A 17,074-nucleotide genomic window follows, 5' to 3' on the forward strand; every position below is an offset into this window, starting at 1 on the left:
CGTCCCCCCTTGCTGTGTCGAGTCCCCCCACCTTGCTGTGTCGAGTCCCCCCACCTTGCTGTGTCGAGTCCCCCCACCTTGCTGTGTCGAGTCCCCCCACCTTGCTGTGTCGAGTCCCCCCACCTTGCTGTGTCGAGTCCCCCCACCTTGCTGTGTCGAGTCCCCCCACCTTGCTGTGTCGAGTCCCCCCCCTGCTGTGTCGAGTCCCCCCCCCTGCTGTGTCGAGTCCCCCCCCTGCTGTGTCGAGTCCCCCCCCCCTGCTGTGTCGAGTCCCCCCCCCTTGCTGTGTCGAGTCCCCCCCCTTGCTGTGTCGAGTCCCCCCCCCTGCTGTGTCGAGTCTCCCCCCGCTGTGTCGACTCTCCCCCCGCTGTGTCGACTCTCCCCCCCCCCCCCCCTGCTGTGTCGAGTCTCCCCCCGCTGTGTCGACTCTCCCCCCCCCCCTGCTGTGTCGAGTCTCCCCCCTGCTGTGTCGAGCCCCCCCACCCCCCCCCTGCTGTGTTGAGCCCTCTCTCAGTCTACTGTATGACACCTGCTGGTGTTAAATGGGCTTTATAAATACATTTGATTGATTGATTGATTGATTGATTGATCTCTTGTACCCTGCTATGTGTAGAGGTCCAGTCAGTATCGTGTGGAAGCCTTCACCAGCTAGGAGAGGACTTACTCAAACCCCCTCCACTTCCCCCGCGCAGGAAGGATGCTTTCTCTGAGACCAAGGTTAAAACACACACACACCAGGAAAATATGGCACGGGACATTTGAACGTCAGAATTTTAATTTACCAAACATTTAAGAAATGTTCCCGGGCACGTGTTTGCATTGGTTGCTTAACCTAAATTAGAGCGTTCATCCTCAGTGCTCAGAATGACAGAAATCACATTTTAAATGATGGTCGTTTTATCTTAACAGAACATGGAACTCGTCGGGGGCAACGACGGGCGTCATTCTTACCGAATTCCGATGAGCAATTTCCCTTAAAGTACATATTAATGACATTTCCAAAATGATACGGCCTAATTGGCTTACTCTTGTCTGTACAGAAATAAATCAAAATCATTCAAAATAGGCCACTATACCAGAAAGCATGATTTATGCCACAAGAAAAAAAAATCTGGAATCGAACCAGGGTCTGTAGTGACGCCTCTAGCACTGAGATGCGGTGCCTTGAACCGCTGCGACACTCGGGAAACCCAAGAAGGGCCCACAATTTGGGCAGCAAATGACCAAATAGATGGATGGTTGAGTTGCGGCTGTCAGTGAAAAGCAGAGACGCCCAGCCAGGCATATCGCAATATTTTTTTATAATTACAAAAAAAATACAATCGTGGGAAAAACAGTTTGGAAAACAAATAGCTATCGCTGTAAAGAGAAGACTGTCTTTTTTTTTTTTTTTTTTCAAAATGCTTAACTTAATTGAGTGAAAAGTCTCATTGGCACCAGAGAGATGGAGAGGAGGGGAACCATCGGCCATATCCCTCGGGAGGGCGAGTGTACAGAGTCACTGTCTTTATCATTGGCTCAGTGACACTGAGGTTTACAGGGTACCGTAATACCCTGTATATAGCCTCCACATTGACTCTGTACCGTAATACCCTGTATATAGCCTCCACATTGACTCTGTACCGTAATACCCTGTATATAGCCTCCACATTGACTCTGTACCGTAATACCCTGTATATAGCCTCCACATTGACTCTGTACCGTAATACCCTGTATATAGCCTCCACATTGACTCTGTACCGTAATACCCTGTATATAGCCTCCACATTGACTCTGTACCGGTACCCCCTGTATATAGCCTCCACATTGACTCTGTACCGTAATACCCTGTATATAGCCTCCACATTGACTCTGTACCGGTACCCCCTGTATATAGCCTCCACATTGACTCTATACCGTAACACCCTGTATATAGCCTCCACATTGACTCTGTACCGGTACCCCCTGTATATAGCCTCCACATTGACTCTGTACCGGTACTCCCTGTATATAGCCTCCACATTAACTCTGTACTGGTACCCCCTGTATATAGCCTCCACATTGACTCTGTACTGGTACCCCCTGTATATAGTCTCCACATTGACTCTATACCGTAATACCCTGTATGTAGCCTCCACCTTGACTCTGTACCGGTACCCCCTGTATATAGCCTCCACATTGACTCTGTACCGTAATACCCTGTATATCGCCTCCACATTGACTCTGTACCGTAATACCCTGTATATAGCCTCCACATTGACTCTGTACCGTAATACCCTGTATATAGTCTCCACATTGACTCTGTACCGTAATACCCTGTATATAGTCTCCACATTGACTCTGTACCGTAATACCCTGTATATAGCCTCCACATTGACTCTGTACCGTAATACCCTGTATATAGTCTCCACATTGACTCTGTACCGTAATACCCTGTATATAGCCTCCACATTGACTCTGTACCGTAATACCCTGTATATAGTCTCCACATTGACTCTGTACCGTAATACCCTGTATATAGTCTCCACATTGACTCTGTACCGTAATATCCTGTATATAGCCTCCACATTGACTCTGTACCGTAATACCCTGTATATAGTCTCCACATTGACTCTGTACCGTAATACCCTGTATATAGCCTCCACATTGACTCTGTACCGGTACCCCCTGTATATAGCCTCCACATTGACTCTGTACCGTAATACCCTGTATATAGCCTCCACATTGACTCTGTACCGTAATACCCTGTATATAGCCTCCACATTGACTCTGTACCGTAATACCCTGTATATAGCCTCCACATTGACTCTGTACCGTAATACCCTGTATATAGCCTCCACATTGACTCTGTACCGGTACCCCCTGTATATAGCCTCCACATTGACTCTGTACCGTAATACCCTGTATATAGCCTCCACATTGACTCTGTACCGGTACCCCCTGTATATAGCCTCCACATTGACTCTGTACCGTAATACCCTGTATATAGCCTCCACATTGACTCTGTACCGTAATACCCTGTATAAATCCTCACTATTGTTATTTTACTGCTGCTGTTTAATTATTTGTTTTATTTTATTCAATTTTTTACATTTTTTTATTTTTTATTATTAACTTCTTAAACCATCTTTGATTAAAGGCTTGTAAGTAAGTATTTCACGGTACACCTGTTGTATTTGGCTTATGTGACAAATAAGATTTGATTTGTGCCTTTTGGCTTCTGGAAAATGAGAGAGAAAGGCTCCTGGTTTCAATGGCATATGGAAGTCTTTATAAAAAATAATTTATTGGTAGATTTTTAGCGTAGGCTATTTATTTATAAGCAAGGTAAAGACATACCTCATATGTCGTAAAATGTTCAGGTTTCAAACAATTAAGTGTATGTTTTAAAAATGCATACTGTCACCAGCTCATCGCGAAGTGGTGGTGTGTGACTCGCTGAAGCCAGCCTAGCTGCCTATGGCGAATAGGAAGCGCGCTTCAATTACCAGTCGAGAAATAAAACTAGTAGCTCATTATTTCACAATGGGGATCTTTTTTTTCTAACAATTTATTTATCGGTTTGTCTTGTTTATTTTTTTGGCTAAAAGCCGGCTATTACCAGCTAGAGGAAACCCTGACACTCACATGCATACAATGTCCTCCTTAGTGCTTGTTGCATTTCGAGTTTGTTGTGTTCTTGTGAAATAGGGTGCTCTTGGTAACACAGTATACAGTACACCGTTTATTGTTGTGAAATATTGGCGCTGAATTCTTTTGAAATATGTTTCTCTGTGAGTTTAGTCTGACTGCTTGTCAACAATCACTGTTTGGATCCTGTTTGTGTTTTAATTCAGAAATATATTTTGTTTGTTAGTTTATCTAACTGTGGCCACCGTGTGTTCTAGTTGAGTTCCAGGTCTGACAGTCCTCCAGCCATCCCGCCCAGGCTGCCCCCTCCTCTCCCCAGGATCCAGCCCCGCGCCCCGGTCTACAATGGCCCCAGCGACGGCCCCCTCTCCAGCCCCCCACCACCACCTCCCCGGGACCCCCAGCCAGACACCCCTCCACCCGTCCCCCAGAGACCCCCAGAGATCTTCATCAACTACCCCCTGAACCTTCAACCTTCCCCTGTCGGACGCTTCCACTGGGACTTTGGCAGCTCCCCTTCATCCCCCGGCACACCCCCGGGCACCCCCTCTCCCCGCGTCCCCCGACGGAGCTGCCCCCTCAGCGCTAGTCAGAACAGTCTCTGCCCTCTCCCGCTGCCCATCATGGCGCCCCCTGTGCCACCTCGCCACAACTCCAACTCCTCCCCCCAGCTCCCCAAACTCCCCCCAAAGACCTACAAGAGGGAGCTGTTGCCGCCCCCGTTACAGAGCCTCTCATTGGTGGAGAACACGGACACTAGCCAATGAGGAGCCTTCTGCTTCTTTTGTTATTGTTTTCGTTGTCAACATGGAAGCCTTTGAGTTTCTCCACACAATACAAACTGCAAACAAACTATGTCCTACATTAAACTATGAACTAATGACCTGCATCAGACTATGAACTATGACCTATGACCTAGAGCGGATGAAAACAAACAAACTAATCATGATTTTAAAGCTACTGATCGTAAAGAAGACTTCGTTTCCAACCACACTCCAAACCACGCCCACTTCATCTCCTGCCACGCCTCTCAGGAATCAGTAGCTCCGCCTTCATGCCAATTGAAAATACACCACAGTGTGCCAGCCAATGAACAAGTAGCCTCAAGATTCTAACTCCTCCTCTCTGTGGGTGTGTGTGTGTGTGTGTACGTTGGTGTGTGTGTGTGCGCGTTTCACATACCTGTACACAGCACAGCACATGTCAGTGCGTTTCTTTCTTGGTACAGACGTCCCACTCTGTGCTAGAGTGGACAGGACAGGACAGGACAGCAAGCTATGCTCTGGTAGTTGCCCTTCTCCTACCCTGACAGTTAAAAAAAAAACGTTTTTACCCCGGGTTCTCCAGCCTGTCCTGGTCCAGTTCGGTAGCCCCATGCCCCATGTGTTTGTGATTCCGTTGTTCCATTGGCACACTGTAGTGCTAGGAGCAGCATTCACTCACTTACCCAGGAGTCAGTCAGTCAGTCCTGTCCTGTGGCTCGCAGACTTGACAGTCACTGGACCTATTCGGACTTCACTGCTCTTTAATGATCAAAACTTATCAATTGCTCTTCCCGCGGTTCTGTACCGCGGTTCTGTCTGGAGATATCCTCTGAGGCCTCTCAACTCTTCCCATTTGTGTTCTGTCGTTCTCTAATAATCTCTAACTTTTGTAGCCAACGTTTCATTTGATGCAGGGTGAAAACTTAAGGGATACATTTTATTTTTGAGGAATGATAAGACCAACTAAAAAAAAATGGGATGCAAATTGTATTTCATTCATTCAGAACTGACTGACTGAAAGCGTTCAGGAAAAAGGTGTGCGACTATTGAATAAACACCCCCCCCCCCCCATCCCCCCCCCCCTTGGTCGTAGCTACACCCTCTACTTCAGATGTTAGCCTTTAATCCCACAGCACTGACCTCTAACCTGAGGCCAGGGGAGCCATTCAGAATGAGGGAGAGAGACCGACGGATGGACATATCGGAAGACAGATTGGCGGAGAGTGTAGTGTAGGGTAGGATCCACTTTTAACTGGGGCAGGGCAGCAGTGACGTCTACTCGTCTACCCTCGTCAGTCATGTGATGGGAGAAGTCTGTTTGTGTCTGGACTATAGAAAACGATAGAGGCCTCTAGTGGCCAAAAGGCTATATTAGCATGGGCAGCGCCATTGAGGGCTTCCACCGTGCTTCCGCCATTTTAAAGTAGTCAAGGTGGACAACTGGGTGGGGATTCCTGTGAGTTGTTGCCTCAATGGCGCTGCCCATGCTGTCACAGATGCTACAATGGCACTGATATAAATGAGTCCTCTGTCTCTATGGAGCTGCCTATGCTGTCACAGTGCTGATATAAATATGAGTCCTCTATCGATCTCTATGGAGCTGCCCATGCTGTCACAGTGCTGATATAAATATGAGTCCTCGATCTATCTCTATGGAGCTGCCCATGCTGTCACAGATGCTATAATGGAGCGGATATAAATGAGTCCTCTATCTATCTCTATGGAGCTGCCCATGCTGTCACAGACGCTATAATGGCGCGGATATAAATGAGTCCTCGATCTATCTCTATGGAGCTGCCCATGCTGTCACAGACGCTATAATGGCGCGGATATAAATGAGTCCTCGATCTATCTCTATGGAGCTGCCCATGCTGTGACAGATGCTATAATGGCGTGGATATAAATGAGTCCTCTATCTATCTCTATGGAGCTGCCCATGCTGTGACAGGTGCTATAATGGCACTGATATAAATGAGTCCTCTATCTATCTCTATGGAGCTGCCCATGCTGTCACAGTGCTGATATAAATGAGTCCTCTATCTATCTCTTATGTCTGCACAAAGCCCAGATCTCGGGAAGAAGAGTAGGATGAGTGACAACAACATTGAGATATCTCATTCTCGGGCCAGGGAGGCGGTAACTATAGCAGCCAGACATTTCTTTCTCCGTCTCCTTGAAGTGATACTTTGGGATTTTGCCAGTGTAACTTCCCCAGAGTCAGATGATCTTGTGTATACCATTGTTACATCTCTGTGTCCAGCGTGAAGGAGGTTTAGAGGTAGTTTCTTGAGCCAGCGCTAACTAGCGTTAGCGCCCATGACTGGAAGTTTATGGGTATCTACTAGCACGTTCCTTTTAAAGCTAGCCCGGTCCCAGATCTGTTTGGCCTTTTGGCCTACTCTGTTCTCTTATGGCTATTTGTCATGTTGATTCCATATGGCGTGGGCAAGAACAGACCTATAGCCAGGCTAGCTGAAAGCCAAGATGATGTCTTAACCCAAACTAAGTGCCCCTAAAAGTTGTATGCTGCTGTCTGTCTGTCCAGAACTATCTGCAGCTCTACTACCATCATACCCAGTACTGTACCAGCCTGCAGTGTTGGTATGGAAATTCAGCACTGGACTCCTCATACGCAGCAACCCCAACAAAGCCTGGAACAAATGGACAGTTGGCTCCTCTAGTGGACAAATTGGGGATTGCTCCACAGCTCCCCTAGTGGATAGGAGGACAAACAGCTCCTCTAGTGGACAAACTGGGGACTGCTCCACAGCTCCCCTAGTGGATAGGAGGACAAACAGCTCCTCTAGTGGACAAACTGGGGACTGCTCCACAGTGCCCCTAGTGGATAGGACAAACAGCTCCTCTAGTGGACAAACTGGGGACTGCTCCACAGCGCCCCTAGTGGATAGGAGGACAAACTGGGGACTGCTCCACAGCGCCCCTAGTGGATAGGAGGACAAACAGCTCCCCGAGTGGACAAACTGGGAACAAGTGGCTGTTTCAGATATCTGGATTCACATCGAGAAGAAGCCTCTATTAACCAGATGTCACTGTCCTCCTCTCTCTCTCTCTCTCTCTCTCTCCTCTCAAATATGCCATTTCATTTTAAAATACTGAAATAACATGCATCATGCTCAGATGTGCCTTTTTTTGATTTTGTTTTCTTTACAGAGTAAGCGAAAGGTGTCTTTTTTTAAATGCTATTAAAAAAACTGATATGATAAATAAATACGGTTGTAATGCTTAGAACTAAATGTGTACACTACAAAGATTTGTGGGATACTGTGCATATAACATGTATACACTAACCAAATAATTTGTATAAAGTGATTTCTCATTCTCATTGTATTATATTTTATATATATATATATATATATATATACCACCCCCCTCCCCCTACACTGCATCCCTTTGGTCAAATGTTGCCTAACAATCCAACGTTGTCAGATAAAACGGGTCATTGTGTCGCCTACTTTTAGTTTACAGACAGTTGGCTCCTCTAGTGGACAAATTGGGGACTGCTCCACAGCGCCCCTAGTGGATAGGAGGACAAACAGCTCCTCTAGTGGACAAACTGGGGACTGCTCCACAGCTCCCCTAGTGGATAGGAGGACAAACAGCTCCTCTAGTGGACAAACTGGGGACTGCTCCACAGCGCCCCTAGTGGATAGGACAAACAGCTCCTCTAGTGGACAAACTGGTGACTGCTCCACAGCGCCCCTAGTGGATAGGAGGACAAACAGCTCCTCTAGTGGACAAACTGGGGACTGCTCCACAGCGCCCCTAGTGGATAAGAGGACAAACAGCTCCTCTAGTGGACAAACTGGGGACTGCTCCACCCCCCTCCAGCAGACCTAGAATGTCGACCCTGGGAGTTAAACAGAAGAAAGAGTTCCAGATTCACTCGTGTTTTCTTGCCAACTGTTATGTTGTCACGGCGCTGATGGTAGTGGAGGGAAATGCACTTTCCTTTTTTGCTGCCTAACCGTTAACCCACAGTTTGACAGAAAAATTCACTCATTATTGGCGGTGTTACTTTTTCCATCACAACAGGCGATCAGAGTTTACCTACCTATTTTTTTGTTGTTATTCTTTCTACCACTAACATCACTGACCACAACTCTCGGGTTATTACGGCATTGTACTTACTCTATGTTGTCATGACACGTGTGACGACGACCATAGGAGTTGGCAAGGCAGTACAAACAGATGTGGGACTCGGGTTCATTTCTCTCTCCTCCAAGCCAGTGTAAAATAATGGCACCATATTCCCTACATAGTACACTACTTTTAAACAGAGCCCTATGGGTCCTGGTAAAAAAAAAGTAGTGCACTATGTAGGGAATAGTGTACCATTTTGGATGTAGCCAAAGTAAATGAACAGTTTAAATATCATGCAGAGCACTCACTGGCTTAAGTACCGCCTCCTAACTGATGATGCCTTCTGATAGGTCTGTTTCCTTTGTAGTACTGCCTCCTAACTGATGATGCCTTCTGATAGGTCTGTTTCCTTTGTAGTACCGCCTCCTAACTAATGATGCCTTCTGATAGGTCTGTTTCCTTTGTATTGCCGCCTCCTATCTAATGATGCCTTCTGATAGGTCTGTTTTCTTTCTAGTACCGCCTCCTCTCTAATGATGCCTTCTGATAGGTCTGTTTCCTTTGTAGTACCGCCTCCTATCGAATGATGCCTTCTGATAGGTCTGTTTCCTTTGTAGTACCGCCTCCTAACGAATTATGCCTTCTGATAGGTCTGCTTCCTTAGTAGTACCGCCTACTAACTAATGATGCCTTCTGATAGGTCTGCTTCCTTTGTAGTACCGCCTCCTAACTAATGATGCCTTCTGATAGGTCTGCTTCCTTTGTAGTACCGCCTCCTATCTAATGATGCCTTCTGATAGGTCTGTTTCCTTTGTAGTACCGCCTCCTAACTAATGATGCCTTCTGATAAGTCTGCTTCCTTTGTAGTACCGCCTCCTATCTAATGATGCCTTCTGATAGGTCTGTTTCCTTTGTAGTACCGCCTCCTAACTAATGATGCCTTCTGATAGGATGGAGTCTGGTTTTGAAAATACTTTCAAACCCTAATACTCTTATTATTAAAACCAAGGTTGGAAATGTTGCATTAAGACATTTTTCTGAGTGAGCAAAAGAGAACACACACTTTAGGCTGTCCTGTTAAAGAAGTATCAGTGAGATGGGTCTTGTCTGTTAATGCCATGATGGACACAGTCCAATGCTATTGTTTAAAGAGGTCTTGTCTGTTTATTAAACTCACTTTCTCCATCAGGACTAAAGAAACCAAGGTTAGGCTCAATTCCAGGCAATTCAAGAAATACATTGAAATTCCAATTCTCGTCAAGGCTTTTCAATTATGAAAATTTGGAATTTGGTTTTACTTTCTGAATTGAAATGGAATTGACCCCAACCCTGACAGGCACTATGACCGATTCACACTACAGGGCCGACCCGAGCCATACTGGACTGGTTATAATCTTTTCACGTTGTCCTTTTCCAGTCTATGGTTCAAGCAACTATGGTGGATACTGGATGTGTAACTAGGCCTTGTAGAGCTTGGCTTGGTGTGGCTCAGTAGTATGAAAAGGGTACTTACTAGTGTACCACTTCACCGTTCCCTGACAACATCTCCAAGCCCCTCCCACCCGAACACACGTAGCCATAGGAACCATCTGACCAGCAGCCTCTCTGCTGACCCTTGACCTCTTTCACATATGGCCAAGGACACAACCGAATCTAGCCTTACAGGAACTATGACATCATCCTCTGTGATGTCACATCCTGTCTTTAAATGCTCACAGCGCCCCCCCCCCCCCCCCCCCCCCCCCTTGTTCAACATGGTTTCCGTTGAGTCAGTCTGTAGTGTGGATGTTTATTTTCAGACTTTTCTTTTCAAGCCCCCCCTCCCCTCCCCTCCTACAGAATAATCCTGGGTCGTGTTCAGTAGGCCCATTACGGAAGAAAACACTCAGAAAGAGAGAGAGATGTCACCTGAACTTATCCAATAAGAAATATGTGTTTTCCATTGCAAAATAAAAAAGTTTTGCAACGGTGTGCCCTTAGGAACAGGACCCTGGTTTAGCTCCCTCGGTGGAACAGCTTGATCTAGCTGTGGGGTTGGTGGGTTTATTTGATGGTGTGTGGACTATTATAACTGTGGTTTTGTATTATTAATGGTCTTGATGAGATTAATTTAATACATCACACAGTCTTAATCACGTTCTGCTATCTTACGTCACATTCACTTGGTTACATCTCACATGGTACCCTATTCCTTATGTAGTGCCCTAGTTTAGACAAGAGCCTGGGCTCTCTGATCCTATGTAGTGCCCTACAGGTAACTGGCAAAATAAAGGAAACACTTGAGGAAATTAGGGATATTGTAAACAGGTACTTCCACACAGGTGTGGAATTAACATCCTGTCATTCTTAGGGTCATGTATAAAAATGCTGGGCATGCCATGTTGGCCATTATTTTTGGCAACCCTGGCTAGAAGAAACCGCAGTGACTTTTGAGAGGAGTGATTGGTCGGGACACGTTTGCCAGGTGCTTCAGTGACGAAGACTGCTCAACTTGCTGATGTTTCCACAATATGCCGTGGCCGTCTCAGTCACCAACCAAATTGAACACATATGGGAGGTTCTGGAGCGTCACCTGAGACGGCGTTTCCCACCAACGTCTACAAAACACGCAGTTATGGAATTCCACGTGGAAGAATGGTATCGCACAAAGCCAAGGTAAGTAGGGGTGTAAAATCTGTAAATGGTGTAAATGGTAAGTAGGGGTATAAAATCTGTAAATGGTGTAAATGGTAAGTAGGGGTGTAAAATCTGTAAATGGTAAGTAGGGGTGTAAAATCTGTAAATGGTAAGTAGGGGTGTAAAATCTGTAAATGGTAAGTAGGGGTGTAAAATCTGGAAATGGTAAGTAGGGGTGTAAAATCTGGAAATGGTAAGTAGGGGTGTAAAATCTGGAAATGGTAAGTAGGGGTGTAAAATCTGGAAATGGTAAGTAGGGGTGTAAATGGTAAGTAGGGGTGTAAATGGTAAGTAGGGGTGTAAAATCTGGAAATGGTAAGTAGGGGTGTAAATCTGGAAATGGTAAGTAGGGGTGTAAATCTGGAAATGGTAAGTAGGGGTGTAAATCTGTAAATGGTGTACATCTGGAAATGGTAAGTAGGGGGGTCAGTTGTAAAGGGGGATTCCTAGTCAGTTGTAAAGGGGGATTCCTAGTCAGTTGGAAAGGGGGATTCCTAGTCAGTTGGAAAGGGGGATTCCTAGTCAGTTGGAAAGGGGGATTCCTAGTCAGTTGGGAAGGGCGATTCCTAGTCAGTTGTAAAGGGGAGGGGCGATTCCTAGTCAGTTGTAAAGGGAAAGGGGGATTCCTAGTCTGTTGGAAAGGGGGATTCCTAGTCTGTTGGAAAGGGGGATTCCTAGTCTGTTGGAAAGGGGGATTCCTAGTCTGTTGGAAAGGGGGATTCCTAGTCTGTTGGAAAGGGGGATTCCTAGTCTGTTGGAAAGGGGGATTCCTAGTCAGTTCTAAAGGGGGATTCCTAGTCAGTTGGAAAGGGAAAGGGGGATTCCTAGTCAGTTGGAAAGGGGGATTCCTAGTCAGTTGGAAAGGGAAAGGGGGATACCTAGTCAGTTGGAAAGGGAAAAGGGGATACCTAGTCAGTTGGAAAGGGGGATTCCTAGTCAGTTGGAAAGGGAAAGGGGGATTCCTAGTCAGTTGGAAAGGGGGATTCCTAGTCAGTTGTAAAGGGGGATTCCTAGTCAGTTGTAAAGGGGGATTCCTAGTCAGTTGTAAAGGGGGATTCCTAGTCAGTTGGAAAGGGAAAGGGAGTCCTAGTCAGTTGGAAAGGGAAAGAGGGAGTCCTAGTCAGTTGGAAAGGGAAAGAGGGAGTCCTAGTCAGTTGGAAAGGGAAAGAGGGATTCCTAGTCAGTTGGAAAGGGAAAGAGGGATTCCTAGTCAGTTGGAAAGCGGGATACCTAGTCAGTTGGAAAGCGGGATAAGTAGGGGTGTAAAATCTGGAAATGGTAAGTAGGGGTGTAAAATCTGGAAATGGTAAGTAGGGGTGTAAAATCTGGAAATGGTAAGTAGGGGTGTAAAATCTGGAAATGGTAAGTAGGGGTGTAAATGGTAAGTAGGGGTGTAAATGGTAAGTAGGGGTGTAAAATCTGGAAATGGTAAGTAGGGGTGTAAATCTGGAAATGGTAAGTAGGGGTGTAAATCTGTAAATGGTAAGTAGGGGTGTAAATCTGTAAATGGTGTACATCTGGAAATGGTAAGTAGGGGGGTCAGTTGTAAAGGGGGATTCCTAGTCAGTTGTAAAGGGGGATTCCTAGTCAGTTGGAAAGGGGGATTCCTAGTCAGTTGGAAAGGGGGATTCCTGGTCAGTTGGAAAGGGGGATTCCTAGTCAGTTGGGAAGGGCGATTCCTAGTCAGTTGTAAAGGGGAAGGGCGATTCCTAGTCAGTTGTAAAGGGAAAGGGGGATTCCTAGTCAGTTGTAAAGGGAAAGGGGGATTCCTAGTCTGTTGGAAAGGGGGATTCCTAGTCTGTTGGAAAGGGGGATTCCTAGTCTGTTGGAAAGGGGGATTCCTAGTCTGTTGGAAAGGGGGATTCCTAGTCAGTTCTAAAGGGGGATTCCTAGTCAGTTGGAAAGGGAAAGGGGGATTCCTAGTCAGTTGGAAAGGGGGATTCCTAGTCAGTTGGAAAGGGAAAGGGGGATACCTAGTCAGTTGGAAAGGGAAAGGGGGATACCTAGTCAGTTGGAAAGGGAAAAGGGGATACCTAGTCAGTTGGAAAGGGGGATTCCTAGTCAGTTGGAAAGGGAAAGGGGGATTCCTAGTCAGTTGGAAAGGGAAAGGGGGATTCCTAGTCAGTTGGAAAGGGGGATTCCTAGTCAGTTGGAAAGGGAAAGGGGGATACCTAGTCAGTTGGAAAGGGAAAAGGGGATACCTAGTCAGTTGGAAAGGGGGATTCCTAGTCAGTTGGAAAGGGAAAGGGGGATTCCTAGTCAGTTGTAAAGGGGGATTCCTAGTCAGTTGTAAAGGGGGATTCCTAGTCAGTTGTAAAGGGGGATTCCTAGTCAGTTGGAAAGGGAGTCAGTTGGAAAGGGAAAGGGAGTCCTAGTCAGTTGGAAAGGGAAAGAGGGAGTCCTAGTCAGTTGGAAAGGGAAAGAGGGAGTCCTAGTCAGTTGGAAAGGGAAAGAGGGATTCCTAGTCAGTTGGAAAGGGAAAGAGGGATTCCTAGTCAGTTGGAAAGCGGGATACCTAGTCAGTTGGAAAGCGGGATAAGTAGGGGTGTAAAATCTGGAAATGGTAAGTAGGGGTGTAAAATCTGGAAATGGTAAGTAGGGGTGTAAAATCTGGAAATGGTAAGTAGGGGTGTAAATGGTAAGTAGGGGTGTAAATGGTAAGTAGGGGTGTAAAATCTGGAAATGGTAAGTAGGGGTGTAAATCTGGAAATGGTAAGTAGGGGTGTAAATCTGTAAATGGTAAGTAGGGGTGTAAATCTGTAAATGGTGTACATCTGGAAATGGTAAGTAGGGGGGTCAGTTGTAAAGGGGGATTCCTAGTCAGTTGTAAAGGGGGATTCCTAGTCAGTTGGAAAGGGGGATTCCTAGTCAGTTGGAAAGGGGGATTCCTGGTCAGTTGGAAAGGGGGATTCCTAGTCAGTTGGGAAGGGCGATTCCTAGTCAGTTGTAAAGGGGAAGGGCGATTCCTAGTCAGTTGTAAAGGGAAAGGGGGATTCCTAGTCAGTTGTAAAGGGAAAGGGGGATTCCTAGTCTGTTGGAAAGGGGGATTCCTAGTCTGTTGGAAAGGGGGATTCCTAGTCTGTTGGAAAGGGGGATTCCTAGTCTGTTGGAAAGGGGGATTCCTAGTCAGTTCTAAAGGGGGATTCCTAGTCAGTTGGAAAGGGAAAGGGGGATTCCTAGTCAGTTGGAAAGGGGGATTCCTAGTCAGTTGGAAAGGGAAAGGGGGATACCTAGTCAGTTGGAAAGGGAAAGGGGGATACCTAGTCAGTTGGAAAGGGAAAAGGGGATACCTAGTCAGTTGGAAAGGGGGATTCCTAGTCAGTTGGAAAGGGAAAGGGGGATTCCTAGTCAGTTGGAAAGGGGGATTCCTAGTCAGTTGGAAAGGGGGATTCCTAGTCAGTTGGAAAGGGAAAGGGAGTCCTAGTCAGTTGGAAAGGGAAAGAGGGAGTCCTAGTCAGTTGGAAAGGGAAAGAGGGAGTCCTAGTCAGTTGGAAAGGGAAAGAGGGATTCCTAGTCAGTTGGAAAGGAAAAGAGGGATTCCTAGTCAGTTGGAAAGCGGGATACCTAGTCAGTTGGAAAGCGGGATAAGTAGGGGTGTAAAATCTGGAAATGGTAAGTAGGGGTGTAAAATCTGGAAATGGTAAGTAGGGGTGTAAAATCTGGAAATGGTAAGTAGGGGTGTAAATGGTAAGTAGGGGTGTAAATGGTAAGTAGGGGTGTAAAATCTGGAAATGGTAAGTAGGGGTGTAAATCTGGAAATGGTAAGTAGGGGTGTAAATCTGTAAATGGTAAGTAGGGGTGTAAATCTGTAAATGGTGTACATCTGGAAATGGTAAGTAGGGGGGTCAGTTGTAAAGGGGGATTCCTAGTCAGTTGTAAAGGGGGATTTCTAGTCAGTTGGAAAGGGGGATTCCTAGTCAGTTGGAAAGGGGGATTCCTAGTCAGTTGGGAAGGGCGATTCCTAGTCAGTTGTAAAGGGAAAGGGGGATTCCTAGTCAGTTGTAAAGGGAAAGGGGGATTCCTAGTCTGTTGGAAAGGGGGATTCCTAGTCTGTTGGAAAGGGGGATTCCTAGTCTGTTGGAAAGGGGGATTCCTAGTCAGTTCTAAAGGGGGATTCCTAGTCAGTTCTAAAGGGGGATTCCTAGTCAGTTGGAAAGGGAAAGGGGGATTCCTAGTCAGTTGGAAAGGGGGATTCCTAGTCAGTTGGAAAGGGAAAGGGGGATACCTAGTCAGTTGGAAAGGGAAAAGGGGATACCTAGTCAGTTGGAAAGGGGGATTCCTAGTCAGTTGGAAAGGGAAAGGGGGATTCCTAGTCAGTTGGAAAGGGGGATTCCTAGTCAGTTGGAAAGGGGGATTCCTAGTCAGTTGTAAAGGGGGATTCCTAGTCAGTTGTAAAGGGGGATTCCTAGTCAGTTGTAAAGGGGGATTCCTAGTCAGTTGGAAAGGGAAAGGGAGTCCTAGTCAGTTGGAAAGGGAAAGAGAGTCCTAGTCAGTTGGAAAGGGAAAGAGGGAGTCCTAGTCAGTTGGAAAGGGAAAGAGGGATTCCTAGTCAGTTGGAAAGGGAAAGAGGGATTCCTAGTCAGTTGGAAAGCGGGATACCTAGTCAGTTGGAAAGCGGGATACCTAGTCAGTTGGAAAGGGGGATTCCTAGTCAGTTGGAAAGGGAAAGGGGGATTCCTAGTCAGTTGGAAAGGGGGATTCCTAGTCAGTTGGAAAGGGGGATTCCTAGTCAGTTGGAAAGGGGGATTCCTAGTCAGTTGGAAAGGGGGATTCCTAGTCAGTTGGAAAGGGGGATTCCTAGTCAGTTGGAAAGGGGGATTCCTAGTCAGTTGGAAAGGGAAAGAGGGATTCCTAGTCAGTTGGAAAGGGGAATTCCTAGTCAGTTGGAAAGGGGGATTCCTAGTCAGTTGGAAAGGGGGATTCCTAGTCAGTTGGAAAGGGAAAGAGGGATTCCTAGTCAGTTGGAAAGGGGGATTCCTAGTCAGTTGGAAAGGGAAAGAGGGATACCTAGTCAGTTGGAAAGGGAAAGAGGGATTCCTAGTCAGTTGGAAAGGGGGATTCCTAGTCAGTTGGAAAGGGAAAGAGGGATTCCTAGTCAGTTGGAAAGGGAAAGAGGGATACCTAGTCTGTTGGAAAGGGGGATTCCTAGTCAGTTGGAAAAGGAAAGAGGGATTCCTAGTCAGTTGCAAAGGGAAAGGGGGATTCCTAGTCAGTTGGAAAGGGAAAGAGGTATTCCTAGTCAGTTGGAAAGGGAAAGGGGGATTCCTAGTCAGTTGGAAAGGGGGATTCCTAGTCAGTTGTAAAGGGGGATTCCTAGTCATTTGTAAAGGGGGATTCCTAGTCAGTTGGAAAGGGGGATTCCTAGTCAGTTGGAAAGGGGGATTCCTAGTCAGTTGGAAAGGGAAAGGGGGATTCCTAGTCAGTTGGAAAGGGAAAGAGGGAGTCCTAGTCAGTTGGAAAGGGAAAGAGGGATTCCTAGTCAGTTGGAAAGGGAAAGAGGGATTCCTAGTCAGTTGGAAAGGGAAAGAGGGATACCTAGTCAGTTGGAAAGCGGGATACCTAGTCAGTTGGAAAGGGGGATTCCTAGTCAGTGTGAAAGGGGGATTCCTAGTCAGTTGGAAAGGGGGATTCCTAGTCAGTGTGAAAGGGGGATTCCTAGTCAGTTGGAAAGGGGGATTCCTAGTAAGTTGGAAAGGGAAAGGGGGATTCCTAGTCAGTTGTAAAGGGAAAGGGGGATTCCTAGTCAGTGTGAAAGGGGGATTCCTAGTCAGTTGGAAAGGGGGATTCCTAGTCAGTTGGAAAGGGAAAGGGGGATTCCTAGTCAGTTGTAAAGGGAAAGGGGGATTCCTAGTCAGTTGGAAAGGGAAAGAGGGAGTCCTAGTCAGTTGGAAAGGGAAAGAGGGATTCCTAGTCAGTTGGAAAGG

The 17,074-nt window shown here is 46.6% G+C and overlaps 1 protein-coding gene across 1 annotated transcript in view; it reads left to right on the top strand.

The window, feature by feature from the left end:
* The window catches only part of sos2 (son of sevenless homolog 2 (Drosophila)), a 103,407-nt gene extending 95,805 nt beyond the window's left edge, over positions 1 to 7,602 (top strand). The window contains exons 22-23 of the mRNA XM_036955323.1: positions 614 to 717; positions 3,867 to 7,602. Of these exons, the coding sequence (XP_036811218.1) occupies positions 614 to 717; positions 3,867 to 4,376 (614 nt within the window). The 3' untranslated portion in view covers positions 4,377 to 7,602. The remainder of the gene's footprint in view (positions 1 to 613; positions 718 to 3,866) is intronic.
* The last annotated feature ends 9,472 nt before the right edge of the window (positions 7,603 to 17,074 follow it).

Source organism: Oncorhynchus mykiss, chromosome 19 (genome assembly GCF_013265735.2).
Source record: "Oncorhynchus mykiss isolate Arlee chromosome 19, USDA_OmykA_1.1, whole genome shotgun sequence".
NCBI classification, from domain to species: domain Eukaryota; kingdom Metazoa; phylum Chordata; class Actinopteri; order Salmoniformes; family Salmonidae; genus Oncorhynchus; species Oncorhynchus mykiss.